This window comes from Dreissena polymorpha, chromosome 4 (genome assembly GCF_020536995.1).
Source record: "Dreissena polymorpha isolate Duluth1 chromosome 4, UMN_Dpol_1.0, whole genome shotgun sequence".
Taxonomy (NCBI): Eukaryota; Metazoa; Mollusca; class Bivalvia; order Myida; family Dreissenidae; genus Dreissena; species Dreissena polymorpha.
The window spans coordinates 10,151,659-10,177,900 of NC_068358.1; the positions used below are offsets into that span (position 1 = coordinate 10,151,659).

At 35.1% G+C, this 26,242-nt stretch overlaps 4 protein-coding genes across 4 annotated transcripts in view; 3 read left to right on the forward strand and 1 right to left on the reverse strand.

Moving 5' to 3' along the window:
* The first annotated feature begins 4,351 nt into the window (after positions 1 to 4,351).
* LOC127877135 (ankyrin repeat domain-containing protein 1-like) lies at positions 4,352 to 8,239 on the forward strand. Its single transcript, XM_052422780.1, has 5 exons — positions 4,352 to 4,363; positions 5,378 to 5,497; positions 5,833 to 5,931; positions 6,528 to 6,629; positions 8,081 to 8,239. Exons 1-5 carry the CDS (start codon positions 4,352 to 4,354, stop codon positions 8,237 to 8,239), a joined length of 492 nt encoding a protein of 163 aa, XP_052278740.1.
* A 5,047-nt stretch (positions 8,240 to 13,286) lies between these two features.
* Positions 13,287 to 14,617, forward strand: LOC127877415 (uncharacterized). Its single transcript, XM_052423270.1, has 3 exons — positions 13,287 to 13,581; positions 14,069 to 14,243; positions 14,455 to 14,617. Exons 1-3 carry the CDS (start codon positions 13,444 to 13,446, stop codon positions 14,550 to 14,552), a joined length of 411 nt encoding a protein of 136 aa, XP_052279230.1. The 5' UTR covers positions 13,287 to 13,443; the 3' UTR covers positions 14,553 to 14,617.
* Positions 14,618 to 14,863: 246 nt separating this feature from the next.
* On the forward strand, positions 14,864 to 18,280 carry LOC127875868 (uncharacterized). Its single transcript, XM_052420591.1, has 6 exons — positions 14,864 to 14,998; positions 15,426 to 15,580; positions 15,882 to 16,282; positions 16,755 to 16,909; positions 17,197 to 17,596; positions 17,807 to 18,280. The coding sequence occupies exons 3-6, from the start codon at positions 16,081 to 16,083 to the stop codon at positions 17,905 to 17,907; spliced, it is 858 nt and encodes a 285-aa protein (XP_052276551.1). The 5' UTR covers positions 14,864 to 14,998; positions 15,426 to 15,580; positions 15,882 to 16,080; the 3' UTR covers positions 17,908 to 18,280.
* Positions 18,281 to 22,068: 3,788 nt separating this feature from the next.
* Positions 22,069 to 26,242, reverse strand: part of LOC127878994 (uncharacterized) — a 7,310-nt gene continuing 3,136 nt past the window's right edge. Inside the window, exons 6-10 of the mRNA XM_052425573.1 lie at positions 26,233 to 26,242; positions 25,847 to 25,983; positions 25,104 to 25,259; positions 24,461 to 24,922; positions 22,069 to 23,956 (exon numbers count right to left, since the gene is read on the reverse strand). The exon at positions 26,233 to 26,242 is cut by the window's right edge and continues 168 nt beyond it. Coding sequence (XP_052281533.1) covers positions 25,105 to 25,259; positions 25,847 to 25,983; positions 26,233 to 26,242 — 302 coding nt within the window. The 3' untranslated portion in view covers positions 22,069 to 23,956; positions 24,461 to 24,922; position 25,104. The remainder of the gene's footprint in view (positions 23,957 to 24,460; positions 24,923 to 25,103; positions 25,260 to 25,846; positions 25,984 to 26,232) is intronic.

Here is a 26,242-nt window from a genome sequence, read left to right on the forward strand (position 1 = left end):
TACAGTTCTTTCAACTTTGAACTTTTCCATGTGGAGAAACTATGTTATTAATTTCCAACAGCAGTTTAATTGCTATTCCACTAATTGGTAGGAGCCAATTAATTATATTTCTATGGAATCAACAAAGTGCTTCAAAGAAAACTAATACAACTCGATATGTAAACAATATCAAGTTGAACTAGTTTTTCACCGAGCCACACTTTTTCAAATGACGACTTCTCTCTCACTCGTCGTAGAAAGTCGATATGGTTTTGTCATACATTTTAACTACTACTGATCTTCTAAGTTTGAGCATGGGACGTGGAAAACTAATTAAACTTTTCTAGATTGACAAACGCGAAATCTTGTTTATTAACTCTAATAGGAACTATCCCTTATCAAAACTCTTCAACATAATAAATGTTAGATTCCCATCCCGGTATGAAAATGACAGCAAAATTGAAATATATATATATTGTGTAATCGTTGATATTAATTAAGTAGAAAGTCACGTACAAAAGCAAATAATATATCAAATTAGTGTAGAGATCTAGAGAGCACATAATCATGACTAATGTTAAGAATTCAAAATATTTCAGTCCGTAAAATTTTAATTTCATCTTGGACCATTTAGAAAGAAGGCTTTTCCTCCTTTTCCGCTCCAGTCAATACATAATCATGTAAACATAATCAGAAGCAATACGTTAATTATTAACAGCAATCACAATCAATATGTTGCTTCAAGGCGGCACACATAGGGCGCGCTCATTCGCCAGTGTTCTTCGCTTCGTGATAATGCCAAAGCAAGACAAGGAAATGAAGAAAAATGTCACCTAATGATTCCCCATCGGTATATTTGTACATGCCTATTGCCACTGGACCCAGACCTATCGCTATCAAACCAAGAGGGAGCCTGATTTGATATAGTCACCGTCTCCTTTTGCTTTTTGGCTCTAAAACTTAGTACCTATCTTCAAAAGAAGCCAAATATTATGGCTCATTCCTGTGGCGTTCGTACAGCATTAGCTCGCTCACAGCTCTCTTGAAGTACCTATGCGTTGCCTCCGCATGTAAACAGTGCTCTCCTCTCAAGCGGGTTGTAAAAACTCCGGGCGATGTTTTCGGAGATGCTCAAATTACAAGTAATCGACGTGAAATGGCGCTTCAAGCAATGCATGTCCCCTTCACGTTTATATGGCGTTGCTAGCGAAAGCACAACATGCATTTACAAATTATGCGTGTTTTTGGAAGCCCCCCCCCGGGAAAGCCGCTTGGGCGCCTTTCCGGTGTAAATGGAGTTTTACGTTCATCGAGCTTTACTTGTCAACTTAACACCAGTGTGATAAAACGGTTCAAACATATTTACAGGTATGTGTCGGTGTTCAAAGGGTTCATTGTTTATTTTTTCATTGAAACTTCTGGTTAAACAAAATGATTATTTTTACACATAGTAGTAACAGTTTTGATTTTTCGTTTTATGCAGTGATTGGTTGGGGATTTTGTTTATTTGTAATCTGAGGGTCTATATTGTATGGCACCCTTGGCTTCTGCTGCTTGTTTTTCGGGTTTTTAACCACAAGTACTGACCTCCGTTTCATAAGACAAACTTGATAATATGCGGACCCAATTTATAGGCCTATTTATAAACAATATTGATATTTTGTGTGTGATTAAGTTGCAAATAACTTATCAATATACGATGCCCATTCATTCAATAGAAAAGTACGGCATGTTTGTTTAAGTACTATACGGTGACCACATGAACCGTGATTTTGCATAAACATTCAGTTGGTAACGAAATTTCGTTTTTATCTCTAAAACAACACTCTACTCTCCACCTTTTGAAAACATTACCAATGGAATGTATTAACCAATATTAGAACCATACTGATTTGAATTCAAGTGATTATGTATACTTCAGCTATTAAATATTGGTCTTGGTGAAAACCCAATCGAAAAATGTATTACGAATATATTTCTAGAATGGACTTTCACCTTTAATCGAGAGACATAAATAGCATCGCATGTCGAAAATTGGGTTTTAAAGGGGTCTTATCACGTTTTGGTGTATTGACAAAATAAAAAAAATATGTTTCAGATTCGCAAACTTTCGTTGTATATATGATATTTGTAAGGAAACAGTATTACTGAACATTTACTATGCTCTAAAATACCCATTATATGCCTCTTTAGACGATTTAAAAACCTGAAAATTATAAAGCGTTGCAACGCGAAACGATTGAATAATTTGGAGAGTCTGTTGTTGTCGTTATATTTTGTGTTACTACGAGGGTTGCTTATATAAAGTATAAAATACATCGATCATTGTATGAGCACGTAAGGCCGAATGGTGTAAGCGATAGACTTTTACTTCAGGGGTCAGTGGTTCGAGCCCAGTTGAGAGTTACTTTTTTGTAGTTTTTTATCCACACGCTTTTAAAAGCGTGGGGATATTGTGGTCATCTCCACCGTCTGTCCGTCCTACACTATTAGCACTAGAACCTTGAAACGTACACACATGGTAGCTATGAGCATACGGCGAAGTTGAACTATTTGGAATTTTGATCTGACCACTGGGTCAAAAGTTATAAGTAAATAAATGTGTAAAATTAATAAAAACCCTCATTTTACTAACAACATGCGACGCACATGATACTAACTTTTGACCCAGGGGTTATATCCAAATTCTAAATAGTGCACCGTCGCACATATGCTCATAGCTACCATGTGTGTAAGTTTCAAGGTTCCATTGCTAATAGTGCAGGAGGAGATAGTGGTCAATGGGAGTTGGGGTGGGACCGGGTCAGACATTTTAATTTGATACTAAACATCTCTTATGACAATACGGTCAATCTCAACTATGCATGTCCCATTTACCAACCCTGGGGCGCCCTGCCCACATAGACCACGCCCACCCAAAATTTTGCTTTAACATTACTTCTTCATTTATTCACTAATTGACTTTAAATTTATACTGAACATCTCTTATGACAACACTGTCTATATCGACCATCTATGCCCACATTACCCACCCAAAGGTCATTGATAAAATTAAAGGCAGCTTAATTCCAGTCCTCTTTGAAATTTATCGAGAGGTCCACGGGTACTTCTTCCCCGTTCCCCCAAATTTTGTGCGTATCCCCCAAATTTTTCGTAGCCAATTTTTGTTTCGTACCAAAATTGTGTTTCGTACCCAAATTTTTTTTGTACCCATTTTTTTTCGTACCAAAATTTTTTGTCGTACCTAAATGTTTTGTCGTGCCCATTTTTTCGTACCCAAATTTTTGTTCGTACTCAAAGTTTTTTCGTACCCAATTTTTTTTCGTACCCAAATTTGTTGGCGTACCCATTCCCAAAATTTTCGTAACCATTTTTTTCTACCCAAAATGTTCGTACCCAAATAAACAATTGTGGTGATGTAGATAAACTTTAAATGATGCGTTTATATCCATCCTCTTCAAAAGCATCGTCTCACCAGTACTTTGATTCTTATTTGTCATTGATTATCCACACGATCCAAATTGGAGCGGGGGATTGTGTGATTTTCTCCGCCGTTTTTCCGTCTGTCCTGGCCAATATCTCCTCCTATACTATTAGCACTAAAACCTTGAAACTTAAACACATGATAGCTATGAGCATATGTGCGACAGTGCACTATTTGGAATTTTGATCTGGCCCCTGGGTCAAAAGTTATGGGGGTTGGGATGGGGCCGGGTCAGACATTTTCACTCAATTTTTATGTTATTTTACATTAATTTCTTCATTTCTACACCGATGCACTTCTAATTTATACTGAACTTCCTTTATGACAATATTATGAGTATCGTTCCAATAATGCTGCAGCTGATGAAGTTGCTGCTGCTGCTGATGTTTTTAATTCACTGATATTCTCTATAAACTATCGGAATAAAATAAATTGTAATAATTATGAATACTTTTGCCTCGTTTCCTCATCTTCTGTTAACGGTACACATACTTTAGCAAAGTTACTTATTCTGAAGTTTAGTTTTGCCTGCATAAATGCAGGTTAGCGTTTTTCACAAAATAAAGTGAACAATTGATCAATGTTAAAGATGATATCATATGTGCCAATTCTTTTGTGTTTATATTTCATCGGAAGATCTATGCATAACCTTTATATCCATTTTGGCAGACTATTTCAAATAGGGTCTACAACGCAATTGTCTTAACGTTAACAGATCTTTAAGCCAAATACACCAATGACTAGACCATGTATATATATTATTAATTTATATAAACTATTGAATTGTTTTACTCATTGGCATATCAAAACATAAATCGTTTTTAATCGAAACCGTTGAGCGAGTTAAAATTTTAACGAATGTTTGAAAAGGCATACACATGGATTAAAATGGAGGCGAAGGTATCCGTTATATATTGTTTCACAAAATCTATGCTTATTTTAAATAACGTTCATATCACACTGTTTAGACATTCACCGAGTGATTGAAAACATCATATCTGTAAGCAGTAAAATGATCATATTACATACATGGATATTGATGTTTATTGTTTCAATAAATGCATCTAAAGATAAAGAAAATTCATATTTTATTTTTATAGACCTCCAATAAATAGGCGCAATATTTTTGTTCTAAACAATTGGAAAACGATTAATAGCTTTAAGCTCGACCCATTGAACTGACGATCAAATGATAACTGCACGAACTGCTGAACCGACCACCGTTGCTATTCATATTCAATATATCGATACACTTTACAAATTAATAAATCAAAGTCGCCATATCAATTTTTCATTAGTATACCGTTTTATGCTGGAATAAAATTAGTTTTAAAGCTATCGGCTTTATTCTACAGATGGTCTGATTTAGGTATTTAAATGATAAAAATAATTTCCACATTAATTAAAAAGCAACATAATTTTAATATTAAAAAACAAAACAAATAGTAAACACAAATAAACAGTGTCCCGATTTAATTTCTATCATCTGTCTGTTCCGTAGGTTGAATTCGGTTATGATAAGGCTATGAGAATAAATAATTGCAAGTCATCTGCAAATACAATCTAACAGTCCATTTGGGTTTGAATTTTAGTCAGTAATCTTAATATCTTGTCGATGTTTGAAAATATGTATTGCTATCAGTGAGATCTGTCATTGTTGTGATATCATTATCCTACTATGAAATTGTGTCGATGGTACTAAAATGGAAACTAACGCACTAAATCCTTACAAAAACGTATAACACTTTTATGTATCTTCCATGTCAAATCTAACATATTTGCACATACTATTACTAGGTGGGCCTTTTTGGCATTTTCATATACAATACAATGTGAGAAAATATTTGTTAACACTCGAATTTGAAGAATACGTAACATGGCAGATATGTTGTATGTTTGTGGTTTCATTGGTAGGTGGTACCGAATGGTAGACTGTATAATGGGTACAAACTGTTGAACGCCATCTCAGAGGAGAACGGTCAGGAGGTGCAAGAACTTCTGAAAGGTGGTAACATCGACTTCAATGTTGACTATGTAAGTACATTTTACATGGAAACTCTTGTAATCGCCGTAAAAATATCAACTATCTGCAAATAATCGGCACATAGTTTTTGTGTACAGTTTTTATACTTGCAAACCTAAGGTTGGATACGATTGTCTCCCAATACCGAGTTTGTGTTCCGTAATAAATTACATTTCTTCGAACAAACCATCATGTATGCTTATATTGAATTGAATATGTACATTCCTTACATGTGATAACTATGATTGCGTGACATAATTTGTTAAGACACAAATAAATACATATATTTATTATTTTCAAATTTAATTTTCGGAGTATCAAAGGCATTTGTGTGTTTACTTTATAGCTTGGCGACAACGCCATTCATCTGGCTGCAAGGAAGGGGAACATTGATTACATCAAACTTCTTCACAAGGCTGGCGTAGACTTACAACAGAAAAATATGGTAGGAAATCATTAAATTTACTTACTGTATACATTATGATTTTTTTTTTGAAAACGGTCGTTGAATATATTTGCTCACAAACGAACGATATTTATAATAGTATTAAAATACAAAAATAGCAAGAAAAATGCATATTGCTCTCCTTGGGATTAGAACTCTTGTCCATTGGAAGCGATATCTATCGCACAACCATTGCTGCATTGAATTTGTTTTAATAAACGTCGCAATTTAAACGCTCTTTTGATGTCAGTAGTACACATACATTGCTAATTACCGACGAAGAGCGCTAAACATCCATAATGGAACCGATAATTGTTACATTTTTCGTATAACTGTGTTGTGTTCATTTGAATGCAATACATACACGAACAGATTAATTTTGAATATTTTACAAAAAAGGCTTAGTTGAATAAGCATTTCGAACTAGACAGCAACCACTTAAAGACTTTATGCAGTTACGTTAAGGTTAAGTAAAAATGTGGCTGGTCTGTGCATTAATACAGGTGTCTTCAAACTTTCCTATCAATAATACATGGTTTTCTACAAAATCATTTTTTTTTCAAAAACACTCATCCCTTAAGCTAATATGTTTTCAGCACGGCAACACGGCGATGCACTACGCGGCCAGGGATGGCTACCTTGACATAGTGGACTACCTGAGGACTCATAAGGTCGACATGAACCCTCTCAACGATCTGGTCTGTAGTCATTGAATACATGCGTGCTCGTTTTATTTTCTATGTCTTTGGCGGTAACTTAACCTACTCTCACTCGCCTCTTTAAGCTTGTTCATGTGTACTAAGTTCACTTCTGACGTATTTAGCTGACCTTTTTGATTCAGCGGAATAGAGGGGCCTATCAATAACTATATGACATATCCCGTTATTGGCCTTGTCGGCAAGTCAACCATCCAATATTGCACAAAAGTTGTTCTATGTGTATTTTTTTTACTATGTGCAATTGAAGATCAATACAGCGATGATATAAGGTGTATTATGTTAGTGCCTTTGTGTACTTGAATTAAATTGATGAGTTGAAGAAGATCTACACGGCGTGGCATGCCGAATAAAGATAAAAGAAAACCTGTCGCTAAATGCCTCGATTAAAATTTCATCAGTTGTCCGAATGTTACACAATTAACTAGAAGACAGAGGATTCCGCTCAAATTTAACTTTTTGTTCCACCAAAGCAAAGGGCCAAAAACAAAAATGGCTGCCATTTTTCAAATTTACAAAATGTTTACACTTACGTCAAGCTTGATTCAGCATTTATTCCCGCAGATATTTTTAATTTTAGTCTATAGACAACTTTTCTTTTGACACATTTTTACTAACGTGATATCACTTTTAATCTCTACTGGCTGTTGCTATCAATACCACAGTTTTTTTTTCAATCATGAAGATCAGCATGTTCATTTTCGTCTAGTTTTGTTTGCTTCCATTAAAAATCTGCACGCGGCATACAAAACACATTTGTTCATCGCCATCAATGAGGACTTTCATACCTTGTAACCATTTAAATCGTTTACAAGTCTTTACTCAATTTGATCTCTTTTTTTAAATGAAAGGCCGCTATGTACTTGCAGTAGCAGTGTAAAGGCTAGTAGGCATGTTAAGCGCAATCTGACACCCTGAGCTTCCCTCTTGTAAAATCATTTAGCTGAATGATATGTCTGCACATATGCACACGGATGGCGTGTTTGCGATTTTAATACGGCGATTTCGTGTTCTCTACGTATCAGTGGAGCTCACTTAGACGAGATTTCGCGATTGTAATATCATGATCTCGCATCGTTGGTTCGCATCGCTTTATCATGTTTTCGAGTCACCACCTTTTCATTATTCAAAGCTGATATTGAGAAATCACGATGTAAAGTGGGAGATTACGATGCGAAGGTGCAGACAAAGTTAGTTTGAGCGCATACATTGCGAGAGCGCGATATTGATAATATTACGATGCGAAACATCGACATTACTTTCGCGATTTCGCATCGTAATCTCGCGCCCTCGAATCTCGATCTCATAGTCTGGCATTTTGATTGTTCTCCTTTTTGTCGTGTTTTCACGTGCTCAACATTGTAATACAGAGGTCGACAATGAAAAACAAAAAGCCGACACCGTCGTTCTGCATGTAATTTCTGTGTTTGCAGGACGGGGAAGCTCCCTTACACCTAGCAGTGAGAGAGCAAGCGATGGATGTTATTGAGGCACTCGTAGATCTCGGAATGGATCCGAACATTAAAAACAAAGTGAGAGATTCAGTGAAAACATTACTAAACGTTTCTCTAACCTCCACATCCAACCCCTAAACACAAATCAACAAAAATGTGTTAGTTTTATAATTCAGCGCGTAGTTCTAACAGTTTATGAGGGCGCTAAGAGATTTTATTGTTTTACGGAATATCAGTATTTCCCTCGTACGTTAACACTCAATCAGTGGGCCTGCTATAATAAAACGCATATTACATCGTCTGTTGTGATGAGTTGTATCATGCGAAAATGGACCTAATGCCAGGGTAGCTGCAGACCAGTCTGTACAGTCGCGCAGTCTATTTAAGATCTACCCTCTCCGATTTAGAGCCATGCACATGTTGTGTGGTCTCATAAGCGGTCTGTGTAGCTTTAAACCAGACTGCGTGAAACACGCAATGTTTCATGGTCTCATAAGCGGAGATGGAAGCTTCTGAACAGACTGCGCAAATGCGTAGGCTGGTCTGCAGCTATCCTGGCCATATATGGCATAAGGTCCAAAGCGTCGGCTTATATTATGATCATAATTATATTTGCGCACGTTCAATTTCAGGAAACCGGTAATACTCCTTTGCATGTGGCGCTAGAATTAGGAGCACAGGAAGCTATGGAAAGTCTACTTATTAAAGGCGCCGAACCAGGAATAATGAACAATGTCAGTAATCCTTTAAGTGATCTCGCAAAGGCAATCAGAGTTTGACTTTTATTATTAGTAATGGTTATTAAAGAGCTCCATTATCAGTAAATTATTGTAGCTTATTTGGTTTATTAACGGAAAAGCCGCATACAATATCTATGATCCAAATCTCGTCGATGCATAATTAATAATACGTAGGGTGTTTTTCTTATTTTAAAGATGTTATTAGTTTTCATGCTCATCAATTAATGCTAATGTTATTTCTACTTTTAGCTAGTGAATATATACAAATTACAAACACGATCAGATCATTTCGAACAAAACGGAAATGGATATAGGAAATCTTATAACCAGGATGGGTAATATTATTGTAGTTATTAATTCCAGGATGGAAAACATGCCGGCCGATTTAGCGAAGACAAACGCAATCCGAAGCACATTACAGATTTGGGAGTCGCTTTTATATCCATGGACGCAGGGTTAGGCTATATTGAGAGTTAAGACGAGAACTTATATACATATCGCTGTTTGCCTTAATTGCAAACTGTTTTCAACATTTAAGCTATAGAAACCGTATTATCCATTTGCGTGATCTGAGTCAGAATCACATTAGTAGCCGGACTACTTTTCTTGTAAGTACTATACTTGTCATACTGTATTTCGACATAAGCATACGGCAGAGCTGCCCCGGACATCTATAATCGATCCGCTGCTGATATAACGATATATTTCCAATAATCCTACTTTGTTCCTTAACTTAAATTTATTACGGAACTAGCTTTCCGCAGTTGTATTTACATTCAACAAACCCTACGCAATGTATGACGTATCTCGTGCGACGTCATTGCGATGACGAAAAACGAGCTTGACTACCATGGTTTTTGGGACAACATTTCGGGAGTGTTTGTAGTTTTAACGGATAAAATATTACAACACATAGCATCAAACGAATCCAAAACATATTCCGGATTTTATGTGTGTCATACATAATTGGACACGTTAATATGAATAACGTATATCGCTCCGACCAGTCGTTTGATTTCAAACATTTATAAAAACGTTAACACACAAAAAAACGGTGAGGTTAATAAAATTCAGATTAATGGAGGGTATGACCGAACATGGTAGTGCATATCGTAATTTTGTGGTTGATTAGCATTGAATTAAACTTGCCACTGAGGTATGTCGTTTATTATTTTTATTATAAATCCTTATTAACAGTGTCATCAATCTTGTCTACAGTTCCTGGTGTAATCGATGTTTGAATTAATTGATTTATCTGCTACTTTGCTGTATTTTTATTTTTATTTTTAAATTTGTATTCGTGTTTAAGATTTTATTGATGACCGTTGTATGCCATGATGTGGACGCCACCGTTTGTTCAGTTTAAGTCGCGCGATCGGATTCTGTTCAGATATGAAAACCGGCGTATGATAACAAATGTAAAATAAATGACAAATCATTCAAACGTAAACATTTTTTGTAGACTTATACAATGGAACAAAAAGGCGGTTTTGTTCTCTGCTTAATGCAGAAATTATTTGTTTGTTAAACGTCTGGTGGATCGTGCGTTTAAGCACGTCTATTATTTTTGACAATTCCATTGACTACTCGGAACTGCTTTCTAAACATTATATTTAAGTTGAGACTACTTTGCAAACTGAGTTCTATGCAATGAAGTCGGTGGGACTTTTTTTTATATAAGCTTAATTTAAACAAATGCATTTCTTTACAGAAATATTCGAGCGATATGCAAGAGGATAACGCGGGCGGAAATGGAAAAACCCAATGTCCTCATCAGAGTCGGTGTTATTGTTGTTTATTTAGACGTCCCCGAAGGGTTGCACACCTGTATCTATTGCCGTCGCGAGAACGTCGAACACGCGACCGTCAAAATCCCTCATTTGGAAGAGGAATTCTCGTTTGGAGACGTGTATCATATCCGTGTTTTTGACGTTAACCAGGACTGCAAATCTTTGTTATATCTGCCGCTGTACGAGGCGCCATCAAAGAAAGAGCAGATTATTGTTCGGTTTTTGTGTGGAAAATATGACGACTTCGTAGCAGATGAATATGTAACAAGTGGCAAGGTAAATATTAACCGTAACATTTCGTTAAATATCTTCACTTATATCAACCGCGTCAAGCAAAAAAGGGTCTTAAGCCATAATCGGTAAGCGTAGTTCAAGACTAGCTTGCGCTGGTCGGGCCATACCATGTCCGCTATAAAGTCACGTAATATTTATTGATCTCATAAGAGGACAAGGTCCCTCCTGGTCTAAAAATGGTCTGGGGCTACGTTCGCCGCGGAATGACATTAAACCCATTGCACAACGTGTCTCATTTATGACGTGCATCATATCTTGCTTGTCAACAGAGTATAAGATAACAAGGTGTTCATTATTCCAGTAGCTAAGCTCGGTAGGGCAAAGGATTGCACATGTAAATGCTAGTTATATTTTCTTATACATTAAAAACAAAATATGGGCAATATAATTACATGGTTTTATTTTAACTTGAATACTTTAAGAAATGATATTCGTTTGGTTTCCATTAACGATTTTTAAAATACAGTCTTTCAATCATAGACTTCAAATGGTTAATACTATAATGTTACGAATCATTTTAACGAATTATATCATCGATGCAACGATTATGTGTAAGGTCGTTATATGAAAAATACTCTATCCAACACAAACAAAAGGTATTGTAATGATACTGTGCGGATGAAAGGTACATTATAACATATCACAATTTAACCAAAATCGCACCTCCGGATTTTTGTCTTCAAGATTGCGTCAAAGGTGGCCACCTAAACATACAGCTATAACTATGTAATTAACCACTTAAATTTGATGATTTTGGTGTCTACACATAGTTTCTGGGGCAACAAACACGTAATGATAATCAAAACTTACATTAGTCTATTGCAAAACACACAAATGAAAAATGACGATTATAATTGCCCCTAACCCAATACGAATGATTGCAACTGCATATTTATAAACTAAAACGTACTGATTGGTATGTCAATCGCCACTGTTTCGATGATAGGAAACACTTAAGATCATGAACAACGAAAGTAGGCCATTGTAAGGTAAGTCCAATATGTAGTTCATCTTGAATTCCCCGAGCTTTAATAAGTACATGCGTACAGCTCAGAGTTTTTGATAAAACCAAATTCCATGTAAAAATTAAGTCTCAAGTTTGTTTATAAAATCGAATTAAATCAACCTAATCAATTGTAACATACACAATACCTGTAACCATTGAAATCAATTTGCGATTTTTTGTGGATCAATGCTAAAAACAAAAAGTTGAAAAAACCCGTAATCAAACAGAAAAGCGAAGTTTTGAATTGACAATTCAATCTATCTACGGATGTTCCGGAGTTTGTCGATGTAGAACGATTTGTTGATTAGTCACGAACTCTCGAAAGGGATTATACGTGCCACAGTCAAAATGACCAAACGTGTATTCCATTAACCTTTTGAAAGAATTTTAATGAGAAAAATTGTGCAATGAGTTGCGCTTTGTTCTTGTTGTGACAAGGAATTTTCGGCATCGGAAAAAAAGTTGTTTTTTTCTTCAATTAGAAAAAAGTGCACCTTAGCATAGAGTCATGTGCTAGTTCATTTCTCATGTAAAACAAGTCGCTAGAGGACATGTAACTTTTTTGAAAATATCTTATTAGTAAATCTGTTTGTTGGCAAGTCCAATGATTCCATAGAATTACTGCGCCAAAACATATTCACAAAGAGACAACTGTCGAAACATTCGTCACTCCTCGAACATCACATTGAACAGTATACCATAGCCATCGCGTGTACTATCATAAAGTGGTGTGGGTAAGGCTATACAATTATATGACACCGATTGAATGGGTATGGAAACAGAACAGCGACCAATCAATTCAAATCATGACCGAAAACAAGGCTGCACCTATATTATGTTAATTGTCTATATACAGCTGCAGACGCTATGGACTCCCCTGCACTGATGTATGTGGCCATTATCAAACCGAAACTTGAATATTTAAAACCCCCACAATAGTTCGGTCCGATAGAGTTAGACATCACAGCTTTTCTTCCCAAACTATGGCGTTTGAACTATCACTTATCCGTTTTCAGTCAAAAGTTATGGACTTGAGCTCCTTCTTATTATGTCGGTTGCCAGTGTGGACACCATGTTGTGTAACAAAATAAACTTTCAAAACCCTGATGGTCTTAATGTTTTATTTGTTCGCGAAACACAAAATAAATACCAACAAAGTTATCCTATGTCACTCGATAATAACATATATATGATCATTAATATGTTTTGGCGGCAATCTTGAGAAGAAACACATTCCGGAGGACCGATTTTGATTTACTTATAGAGCACATTCGACCCTTCCAGGGTTAGTTAAAATACATATTTAGCAAGTGTATAGTATATAAAACTAACTATATGATAGTATACTTGAATCCAGTTTTGGAGGCATTGTGTTTTTTTTTTCAAATTATGCCATTTCAAACACGTTAAATTTACACCGGCAGCATTAAATGTTGTATCGGATTTTCATACAATCAGAACTTCTACGTTCCACTGAACGTCATATTGGTGCCGGACACAACGTGTATCTGTATGATCAATATCCGTCAGAGGATTGAGGAGAGAGCCGTTGGAGAACAAGAAGCAACGATTACTTCGGACATGGACCACGGCTTTTCAATTAACATCCAGTCTGGATCATTCAAAGCAGATACCGTATTAAGACTGCAGGTAACTACATGATACATTTACTCAATATTTACCATGTGTACATAGAAAGCATACATAGAAAGGGCTCAGCAATAACAATGGACATCCATATTTGTTTCTCCATTTATACGTCTTGCTAAAGACACAAACTGTTCTGACGATACATTCAGCCGACACATGAACGTTCACTTTTTAAGCTTGTAAACATTGACCCGTTATTCCTCGAACGTGTCATTGTTTATCATCCTCGGATACACGTGTGCAAATCGTATGTCCAATTTGGATCAATGGAATGAATGGTTGTTGCTAAACGTAATTATTACGTCGTGCTCTAGTTTAATCTAAATCAGAATTGCTTACATTGTTTTAGTTTCTTTCCAAGTCATCTCAATATTGACTAAACGCTGTTATTTATCCATAAGGAAATAAATCGGTGATGTATGGGATAATTCAAAGACACTATTTTAAACGCATTTGCTGACGACAATTTATCTTACTTACGATATAGGTAATTGATACGAATCCACTTGATGATATCGCAGAGGCATCGGATGAATCAGAATCCGAACAGGAAGAACAGCGAACGTCTCCAAGAACTGCTACCAGAAGCAAGGTTACGGAACGCCAAACAAAAAGACACTCGTCTGATCTTCTTACAAACTTGTATCAGATCAATATATCAGGTAAGTAGGATGTTCGCATGCAACAAAATATCAAGCATAACGTTCGCTGCACTAGATGTAAAGAAAGTATATTAAAGCCCAAGCTCATTAATTAATGAGTTATTCCAATAAAATTTATTATATTGTGTTTGGATGTGTCGATTCTTGGACGACAATCACACATGTTTTTGCGTCAACGTTCATCATTTGCGTCATTCTATTCCTTTGACAGGTGACCAACCTAAGAAGACTGTTACTCTCACACTTCCTCTTGGTTCAGGAATGACGGCCGATCACAAGATTGCTTATAATCCATGCGGACGAGACTGAACTAAATAAGGAAAACGCTTTGGAAATATTGCCGGTTGATCCTCAAGTTGTGAATGGGAAAATCGTCTTTGAAGTTTCGCAATTCTGCGTGTATGACAATCTTTTATGCATTTATTTTGAAGTTATATTTAAATATACTATTTTTACACGAACGAAGACTATGTTCATTTAATTGCGAATTTAAATTCTAACATGGATGATACTTTACTACATAAGAATGTATTGTTTATATACTGTTATATTAAACATTTATGCAATAAGTAAATATAACTGTTGTGATATTAAAATTTTGCAACTGGTTTTAGTTTTCACCTCAACATGGCTTGAAAAAATTGATTCTGTGAAAAAAATGCGAGCTGTTCAACAAAGTATGTTTGACGCGATGAAAAAGAGAAAACCAGTTTCGTTTTATGCATTGGTACAGCAAGATGACGAGGATGTTACGGGTACAGTTTTACAAATATTAAAGTATAACATTTATTGGTAAATGCATCTTTTGCTTAAATAACGTATTTAAAAAAAAATAACATTCTGATTATTTTGGATTGTTTCGAAAAAAAAATGTAGTGATTTGCACTTGTGTACCTTGTTGTATGTTGTAAAGGATACTTGTTTACTTTTGCTGTGTATCTTATGAAAAGATTCGTTTCGAAACCGAAAACATATATTCCCTTTATTTAACAGACATTAAACTTAATTTTAAGGCTTTACACAAAATATATTACACAAACCTATATTAAAATATATCATAAATAGAGAAACAAATATGGTCTCCTATGATGGGGACATACTTTGGAATCAGATTAAGAAAGAACGGTCTTGTACATATTAAAAGCCGAAACATGGTTAACATGCAATTATTTTCATACTAAGGGTTACGACATAAAGTGGTTATCGAGTGTCACCTCGCACAGAAAAGTCAACGCCAGCGGGAAAAATGGATAAAGAAGGGATACGCAGAGCAGAACCCACCAGAGACTGGAGAGATCATGGCGGCACCTGGCGACAGCTTCGTTGTGGACATTCTTGTGAGGCTAGATTCACATTTCTTTCTTAAAATATTGCTAAATAAACAGCGGGTCAATTAGTCAGAGAAACTTCTAACACGTGTATTGATAACGTTATATAAAATGTTCGCTAACTAAAAACAGTGTTGTTTAAATTCATAACAATACGAATAATTACAATTTTCATATACAATAAATAGCTTTAAAACAGTCGGGCAAAATGCATTTACACATAACTTCTATATAATAAGCTTCAATGTATAACGACCAATTAAATGTAGAACTGCATTTTGAAATATATCGGTTATTTTGTATTTGTAAGGGAAACGTTCGTTTAGACGATTGTGCCTCTGCATTGACAAGGAAAATACAGTTCCTGAAAAGTCGCCCATGTCAGCAATTGTTTACCGTTCGTCTGCAAGAAAACATCTACGACCAGGACGATGCGTTTGGGTACGTTATGATTTACAAATCTCAAAAAGATAATAGCCGAGACAGACGAGATTGCTAGACTTAGAATTATGGTCAAACCTCCTAGAAAGGTCGAAGATTTACCGTCTTCTCCGGTACCGTCCGTGACATCCGTGAGCAAGAAAAAGAAAAAGAAATCGAAGTCTAAGAAGAACGCGCAACCACAGGATCTAAAGATGAAGTCCGCGAAGGAGAAGAGAAAACCCATTTCGTTTTATGCATTGGTACAGCAAGATGACGAGGATGCAACGGGTAAACTGTTTAAGTAGTAAAATGTATCTTTTATTGTAAAACGCATCTTCTTTAAATCATCGTATTAAGAAAAGTTTTTTTTGTTCCATCTTGTATTTGATTTTTGTAAAAAAATAATTGATTTGTTTCATAATTTTACCGTGTTGTTTATTGTAAAGAATATTTTCTTGAAACATAATTTCAAAGCAGATTTCGCATGCTTTGGTCTACTTTACATCTTTTGCTGTGTACCTTATGAAAAGACTCGTATCGAAACAGATTGTTTCCCTTTATTTAACGGATATTGAATTACAAGAAAATATACAAATAACACAAAATACAATTTAAAATATCATCGAGAGGGAAACAGATTATGGTTAATATATTGCGAACATACTTCATGTTTATTATGAATAAATAAAAATCAGTCAGAAACTGATGTTTATAGATAATTGTCAGATACATCTTCAAATCGCATTATTTTCTTATTAAGGGTTACGACATAAAGTGGTTATCGAATGTCACCTCGCACACAAAAGTCAACAACAGCGGGAGAAATGGATTAAGAAGGGATACGCAGAGCAGAACCCTCCAGAGACTGGGGAGCTAATGGCAGCACCTGGCGATAGCTTCGTCGCAGACATTCAGGTTTGGTATACACCACATGTATAAACAGCGGGTGAATCAGTTAGCAACACTTCTGGCGTGTTTTGATGTGTAACATTATATACCATATGAGAAACATATTGTTGTTATAATTCATAACAATACAAATTATACGACTATTCATGTTGCAATTATATGCTTAAATTAATAAAACGGTTGGACAAAGTGCATGAACATATAACTCTAACATATAATTAGCTTCAATTTATAATGAAAAAATATTTGTAAAACTTCATTTTAAAACATATCGGTTAAACTGTTTTTTTTAGGGAAATGTACGTTTAGAAGATAGTGCCTCTGTATTGACAAGAAAAATTCAGTTCCTGAAAAGTCGCCCATGTCAGCAATCTTTTAATGTTCGTCTGCAAGAAAACATCTACGACCAGGACGATGCGTTTGGGTACGTTATGATTTACAAGTCTCAAAAAGATAATACCGTCACAGACGAGATTGCTAGACTTAGAATTATGGTCAAACCTCCTAGAAAAGTCGAAGATTTACCGTCTTCTCCGGTACCGTCCGTGACATCAGTGAGCAAGAAAAAGAAAAAGAAATCGAAGTCTAAGAAGAACGCGCAACCACAGGATCTAAAGATTAAGTCCCATAGAGGGTCAGTTCATACTCTTTATGAGCGAGGTGGATTTGTGACAGATTTCTTTGCACGCCGAGGTAAGTCTGTTTATTTTAAAAATTTTAATTAACAATGCTTACTTTTGCAACGGCGTAAGCCTTTGAGTACGCTACTAACAAACAAATTTCGATTTATCGTAGTCTATCGGTAAATAAAGAATGACTTGGATTTTTTAAGATAATAATAAAACCACAAGCTCGTTGGAAACGAGTGGTTTGATCATATAAGCAAGAGTGTTTTTTTTTCAGATTCGTTGTATAAGGCTCCTTCACAGGTGTCCATTAAACCGCTCAAGGACGCAAAGAAAAACGGAATTACAGATCCATGTGTTGTACATATTAGCAAATAAATCAATAAACCAATACGATATTATGCAATTGTCAGTTAAAGATTGTCGATACATGTGAACTTTTACATTTCTTTATTTATATAAAAATTGGTCTTGTAGCGAATAAATGCAACTCAATGTATTATGTGGCTATTATTTTGGACATTGTCTATATTTAAACATGTTTATGTTAGTTTTTTTCATTCACCATTCAATTAACAATGCCGAGTGTCATCCTTTCGTTATGATGTAAATACATTGTATTGTATTGTTATAGTCTTTTTAACAAGATATATACAAAATATTGAAAAATACATTTTATTTGAAATAAAAAATGAGAATCATTAAACAAAAAATACCAATACATGTTTAAAAATTTGAAACCATAGTTGCAACATGTATTTATTATGAATATGATTTTTTGTTGCGCATTGTTTTGCATTAACGTTCTCTGTTGTTTGTCACGTAAATTATGAACTGAAATAAAGTTGACATAATCCAACACAGTTCTTGAAATGTAATACTATGACGTTTTTCAAAATGATTCACTGGTGGCACTGAAGAACAAGTCTATGTACTACTGACCAAAAAAACTGACATGTATAATATGATTTATTTCCATGGTAAATAAACACCCTGAGAGTACAATATCAGTCTACGTCATGAGTACAGTTCTTGTTAGGCTAACTTAATTTCGGCAAAAAAGAAATTTTAAACGAATATTGAAATCAACTTACTGATTCTAAACAATTATCATACTTTAAATACATTTAAACACATTTAAAGTTATGTATGCATAGTCGTATTCTATGTACTGATCAAACAGTATGTCAGTCGCATATGACTTCTGATCCATGTTAACATGACGCGGCTAAATGATACAAAAGAAGAAAGTTCTACAAATCATATCAGAAGTAAGATATAAGACAGGACTAAATACTGTGAAGCAATACATTACTTTAAACTTAAACTTTTCCAGGTATTATCTGTTTACAACAGCAGTTTCATTGTAAGCACTTATTGATAGGAGTCAATTAATTCTATTTCTACTGAATAAACAAAGTGTTTTACGGAAAATTAATACAACTCGATCCATTAATCACTAGAGGACGCAAAGAAAATTCGGTATTAAAGATTAAATGATTTTACATTCTGAGCAAATAAATCAATATAACAGGGCGATTTATTTATGATTTACGATTCATGTTGAAGTCTAATTAAAAAAGTGAAACTGTTTTTCAACAATAGTTTCGCAAACAGGTACACAACTCAACGATTAGTGCGCACGGACGCACGGACGCAGCACCGGGGGGGGGGGGGTAAAAAAATTGAAAATTTGCTTATATAAGGCCTATTTTGTGCAAACTTTATAAATCTTTTTGTCCATAACCATTAGGCCTAGGGCTACCAAATTTAGTATGTAGTGACATCTTTTAGTCCTCTACCAAGTTTGTTCAAATTATGCACCTGGTGTCAAATTTGACCCTGCCCCGGGGGGTAAAAAAATTGAAAATTTGCTTATATAAGGCCTATTTTGTGCAAACTTTAAAAAATTTCTTGTCCATAACCATTGGGCCTAGGGCTACCAAATTGGCTATGTAGTGACATCTTATAGTCCTCTACCAAGTTTGTTCAAAGTATGCCCCTGGGGTTAAATTTGACCCTGCCCCGGGGGGTCAAACAATTGAAAATTTGCTTATATAAGGCCCATTTTGTGCAAACTTTAAAAATCTTCTTGTCCATAACCATTGGGCCTAGGGATTCCAAATTTAGTATGTAGTGACATCTTTTAGTCCTCTACCAAGTTTGTTCAAATTATGCCCCTGGGATCAAATTTGACCCTGCCCGGGGGGGTTAAAAATTTAAAATTTGCTTATAAAAGGCCTATTTTGTGCAAACTTTAAAAATCTTCGTGTCCATAACCATAAGGCCTAGGGCTACCAAATTTGCTATGTAGTGACATCTTATAGTCCTCTACCAAGTTTGTTCAAAGTATGCCCCTGGGGTCAAATTTGACCCTGCCCCGGGGGGTTAAAATATTGAAAATTTGCTTAAATAAGGCCTATTTTGTACAAACTTTAAAAAAATTCTTGTCCATAACCATTGGGCCTAGGGCTACCAAATTTGCTATGTAGTGACATCTTTTAGACCTCTACCAAGTTTGTTCAAATTATGCCCTGGGGTCAAATTTGACCCTGCCCTGGGGGTCAAAAAATGGAAAATTTGCTTATAAAAGGCCTATTTTGTGCAAACTTTAAAAATCTTCTTGTCCATAACCGTATGGCATAGGGCTACCAAATTTGGTATGTAATGACATCTTATAGTCCTCTACCAAGTTTGTTCAAATTAAGCCCCTGGGATCAAATTTGACCGTTCCCCAGAGGTCACAAAATTGAACATATGCTTATAGTGGGCCTATTTTGTGCAAACTATAAAAATCTTCTTGTCCATAACCATTGGGTCTATTTCTACCAAATTCGGTAGATAGTGACATATAATAGTTCTCTACTTAGTTTGTTCAAATTATGCCCCTGGGAACAAATTTGACCTTGCCCCAGGGTTCACAAAAATGAACATATGCTTAAATAAGGCCTATTTTGTGCAAACTTTAAAAATATTCTTGTTCTTGTTTATATAGCCTAGGGCTACTAAATTTGGTATGTAGTGATATCTAATAGTCCTCTACCAAATTTGTTCAAATTATCCCCCTGGGCTCAAATTTGACCCGGCCCAGGGGGTCACAAAACTGAACATATGACGTTTACCAGTGGAGATTACTGCGGCCGTTTGGCTGTGACCAACAACAACATCAACATCTTGTAAACATGAGATAAAACCCTGTAAGTTAGTGCTATTTTAGGTCAGATGGTGACTGCTTACAAAGGCATTGAAGTAAGAACATGTGTTATGAATGGTTTTCTTACAAACTGAAAAAGTCGGGTTTTATTTAAATATGTCGAAAGTGACCATATATCCGGATGAAAATATTTTGGATGCCATGTTAATTTCATGTATATTTTGTAGTGTTTAAACCAGTTTAATAATATATTATTGATTTTAAAAACACAACTTCCATGAACGTAATTATTTCAAGAAAAGTCAATATATGATGCTACACGGTAAACTCAAACTTTGTATCCAAGAGAAGAAATTAATGAAGTGCAATGTTCTTAACTATCGTATATGCTGCTTTTTAACAACTAATGATTCATTGTTCTATTTGTGAATCATGACTCATGAATTGTGGATATGATTGTCAATTGCTCAACAATCCATATATATTTCTGACCATTTTATAATTTTCTTAATATAAGTTATGAATTGATCTTAGAAGTCAAATGTATTACTTAATTAAATACATTTATAAATATATAGAAATAATCTTTAGATTATCATAATATTCTCAGGCCTGTTGGTCTTATGGATGTGTGGGTTGATGAGCAATTTACTCTTTTATCACAATTATTTCTACCCTACCTGATCATTTCATTCATATTCCATTAAATTTAATTGACGTCTGCAACCTCTTTCAAATTGGGAAAGTCCAAAATGTGTCGTTTGGTTAAGGGTTAAGGCATTTTGATTCCTATGGGTCTTGTGAATCTGTTTCAAATCAAATGCGTAGATTTGATCTTCAGCATCTTAACATATGTGAAATAGAAAGAACGACAATATCTTTTGGAGAGATAAATATACCTACGTTATAAGCAAAGGAACTGTGCAACAATTCCCGGGCTTTTAAGTCTGTTTAGTTAACACGGTAGTAATTTTTTCCATATATAAAAATGCTCACCCTTCCAACTTTAAACCCCCAGTGGGACGAGGGATAGAAAGAGAAAGTCACATGAGTACATTTCAACCCATGCGCATTGCACGTTTGTTTCGCAAAGAAAAAACAGTGGAGCGATACAGGGCCATCATGGTCCTCTTGTTATATATTATTATGATAGTTATGTCAACCAGGTATGTACAAAAATAATGCCATGTACATTACTCTAATTGTAAATAATAAAATTAATTTTACCAGAAATGGCACTACGAGAAATGGTGATGTTCGAAAATAAAGCTAAATTAACATAGAACGTTCGTGAACTGTTATTCCAAGAAGTTTATCGAAATTATCAAGTATGAACAGACTGCACTGAACAAAACACTCGCTTGTAAACTATGGACAAACACGACTGACATATATACCATTCTTTATTTCCATACTTGTAAATAAACATCATAAGTCGTTGTAAACATGGAATATACTACACAAAACATAATTGTTAAAGTTCTAAATAAACTTGTTAAAGTTCGCAAAAACTATTTTTTATGCATATTACGAATGTGGAAATCAATTGAATTTTGTAATCAATACAAATACTGTTTACATATTTCAACACATTTGAAGCATGGTTATACATTATTGTATTCTGTCTAGCATTCGAAGAAAACAACAAATATTTCACTTGAATGTCAGAAAAAAATCTATCGAATAAACAAACTGATCTAATTAAACAACTGTACAGGTTCTCGTAATTTACATATATCATTAATATAATAATTTAATAATAATAATAATAATAATAATAATAATAATAATAGTAATAAAAAAAATAAATAATAATAATAATAATAATAATAATAATAATAACAATAATAATAATAAAATTAATAATTTAAAGTAACACATATAATGACATGTGTAGTTACATGTAATTTAATATGGTAATAATGAATAAACATTTTAAAACACGACTGTCATTTACATAAACCCATAGTCGAAGACTTGACCTGGTGATCTAGTTTGTTTACCTTCTAGACCCAGATTCAAAGATAGCATTGATAATGTTAAGATGAACATTTTGACCATATTCCATCAAGTTTGAGTCATCAACGTGGCTTCTGAAGTGGTAATATCGGCTATCTAAGATTTAACCTAGTGACCTCATATTGGACGTATATGAACACGCATCGAAATCGGCACATATATTGTCAAGATTAATATGCTGATTTAATTTAATCAAGATGGGGTCGAAATGTGGCATCTAGTGTGGTATAAATGATTTTCTAAGATTTAACTTTGTGACCTAGTTTTTGAATGAACACGACCCACATTTGAACTATACCGAGATTATTTCAAGGTTAACATTCTTAATAAGTTTAATAGTGGTAGAATCATATCTGTTGCTTGAGAGGTTTATTTTTTTATCTGACCTAGTGATTTAATTTTAAGAGACACGTAACCCAGATTCGAACTCGATCATTTGCAAAGATAAACATTCCGACCAAGTTTCATTTAGATTATCGTAAATTTGGTCTCTAAGTCTAAAGTGGTAACAGGAGTTTGTGTATGATTCGACCTGGTGACTATCGTTCTCGACCCGTGTGACAAAGATTCGAAGTTTGCCTTTGTATTGTCAAGATTAACATTCTTAGTATCTTTGATCAATGATAAGTCATAAAAGTGGAAACAACTACAACAATAATACATTGTTGTTATAAGATTTGATACGGTGTCTTAGTTTTCAAAAGCACAAACTTTGTGACAAAATTAATCAAGATTTGATAACGAATGTGGCCTCTATATTAATACAGCCCTAACATAAAACTGGTATTATTACACGCCTACCGGAAAACAAGCAAAAGCGTTTTTTCTGGAATCATCATGTGCGAATTTTTTATCTGTCTGTCGGTCTGTGCGCAGACCCAAAGTGTTCCGAAGGCGAAATCATACAAAAATCTTTAAAATGTGCATTGTCCCTATTTAAATGTAAGCGTACCATGTGCGGCGTCGGGGGAGGGTGTGGAATTCCCTCACTATTTTGACAATGTTTGATTTGGAACAGTCACATTTACTTCGTCATGTCATTTTAAAACGAGAACAAACATATAACAACTAAGTGGAAAGTCATCATCCAACTTCGTGAACAAGCGCTGTTTGAAGATGAAGGAAACACATGTTGAAGCTAATATACTTCTCATTACACTTATTTCAACGAACTTCTCCGTCCATGTCTCGGTGTTGTGATTGAACTCTCTTTTTGTGACAATCGGAGCTCCGTTGGTGGGGCATACACAATCTCTGAATTTACAAAGAACCCAGTAGAATTACACACATAAAAAGGCAGTTGATAAGCGGGTCAAATATGTGATAAAGGTTATAGTAAAATGTCAATATTGCAAACAGCCATTGTGATTAGACGATACTCCCCTATACATAAAATTTATAAAATTATCATATTAAAACAACGATTTGGGATTCACATTTGTAGCTTTAAACTCAATGCCATTTTAAAGCGTATAGGTAGATAACTGCTATACACATACGATAGTATTCAATACAGACACGATGTCAAAATAGAAAGTAACCAGCATGTATTACAAGATACATAGTCATAATAGTAAAAATATGAATTTTCTAAATTTGTTTACATATTTAAGTTACACGTCACGTTTCGTCGTTACATAAATATTATACAATACTTTACATAACTTGAGCATCGAATGTTTTGAAGTCCATGTATATTTAAATTAGAATTTAAACATCAACGTTCGCTAACGAATGTACTACACAGTATTAGCCTACCAGGGTCGTGCTGAAATCTGACTATATCTTCAATGCGTTCTTTGACCTCACGAGCAGTCTTCGGTCGTTCAAGGTGGCGTACGATTCGTCGGGTTTCAGAACTGCCATACGAGACAGTGGATTTTAGATCTAACCAATTTCCTTTCTGCTGGTGCTACTAATTGGCGTTGAAGGGGGTGAAGTTGATGGAGATAAAATTGTTGGAGGTGAAGGTGAGACCGGAGAAGGTGTACGTTGAGGCTCAACGGGTTTGGGCAAAGGCGGTAGCGCAACTCGAAGGCGAGTGACTTCTTTGGTGCCAGCTTCCGAAGAAGAAGATATCACCACGTGACAAAAAGCCTCTTCTTCGTCGTATATTTCGGGTTTTAGAGAGATAATGTAGGGTTGATGGCTGGATCTACATTGGTAAAACTGGATCTTTCTTTGAAGTGCGTCTTGGGAATCTTCCAGCACCGCGTTCCCCTAATCGAAAGATAGCACAATCTTGAGCGTATACCCTTATATTAGGTGAAATAACATTATCAACTATCAATTCATGTATTATATTGAAAGCGCGATGAAAAATGGACATAATTCTATGAGGACAAAAGTATTAAAAGTATTTGAAGGCAACGTCCGCAGATCTTAATATAAGAACATAAACCTCAATACAGACGACAAAAGTTTCGCCTGGTGCCATCATCATAGCTCCAGTATTTCGAGGGTTTTGAAGCAAGTAGCCTTGATCCACCCATTTTTTCAACCGACCCAGTACTCTGTTGTGGAGTCCACAGTCGACCACAGAGAGTGTGCTTATCGTCTTAAATGCACAAATAAAAACTAAAATACCAAATTACTTAATATGTTGAGACCTATTTATTTTATCTCGATGGTATCGAAAGCTCTCAAGTCCGTTTCATGTGACTAGAAATAGTACTTGGTGTCTATGTGAGATCTAAAGAACATTCACACCGTATGGATCGAATCCGTGACCTGCCGGTCGCTAGGCGGACACCATAGCAACTACGCCACGGCGACCTCTACTGAATATTTCATCATCAGGACAAATTTATATATGCGTGTGTTGAAATTAATCTTACATACATACGCAAGTAAGATTGAACGGAAGCAGAACCTTTAGATGTTCTTATTTCGTATATGTAAAAATATCACAATGCGTTTATTTAGCAACGGTTCACTTGATCTCAAACCTACATACTAAAAGGCTAGAATTATGTACCACAAATCATACCAAAAGCAGTATTTAACGCATAACATGTGCCGACTACAATGCAATGTAGTAATGCGATATAAAATGACCAAAAATATGAATTATACAATGCGATTTAATGCAAAATGGAATAACACCCACACAAATGCCAGTTTAGGATGAAACTAATTTTGTACCTGTATTTGATATCTTTCGTACTGCAACAAAGAAAGATGCCGGCTTTTTCTTGTCTCTTGTGTTACAGATCTGCTCGCGAATTTCATCGGAAACTTCGGTTTCAGACTTGAGCTTTCGTTTCCATGTCGCTACAAATCTGTCAATGATAAAATGAAAATACCCATTGTTCCGGACGAAATTATATAATGTAAACATATATCAACTGTACATACATATAAATCAACTTGTGTGCCATTAGCACCGACTTTGTCAGGCACTTTTATATGCCTTCACAACTATAATCATATCCAGTCATTCAAAGATTTATACATGGATATGGATATACTCAAAACGTTGAAACAGGTATTGTAGTGGCGGTATTTGAAACTAATTCACGAATACTTACATGCTGAAAT

Coding starts and splice junctions, on each gene's coding strand:
- LOC127877135 (XM_052422780.1), top strand. Junction 5,498..5,832: donor TCGACTTCAATGTTGACTAT/GTAAGTACATTT, acceptor TTTACTTTATAG/CTTGGCGACAACGCCATTCA. Junction 6,630..8,080: donor TGAACCCTCTCAACGATCTG/GTCTGTAGTCAT, acceptor CTGTGTTTGCAG/GACGGGGAAGCTCCCTTACA.
- LOC127877415 (XM_052423270.1), top strand. CDS start 13,444: ATGATCAATATCCGTCAGAGGATTGAGGAGAGAGCCGTTGGAGAACAA. Junction 13,582..14,068: donor ATACCGTATTAAGACTGCAG/GTAACTACATGA, acceptor CTTACGATATAG/GTAATTGATACGAATCCACT. Junction 14,244..14,454: donor GTATCAGATCAATATATCAG/GTAAGTAGGATG, acceptor TTCCTTTGACAG/GTGACCAACCTAAGAAGACT.
- LOC127875868 (XM_052420591.1), top strand. CDS start 16,081: ATGGTCAAACCTCCTAGAAAGGTCGAAGATTTACCGTCTTCTCCGGTA. Junction 16,283..16,754: donor AGATGACGAGGATGCAACGG/GTAAACTGTTTA, acceptor TTTCTTATTAAG/GGTTACGACATAAAGTGGTT. Junction 17,597..17,806: donor AGATTTCTTTGCACGCCGAG/GTAAGTCTGTTT, acceptor TTTTTTTTTCAG/ATTCGTTGTATAAGGCTCCT.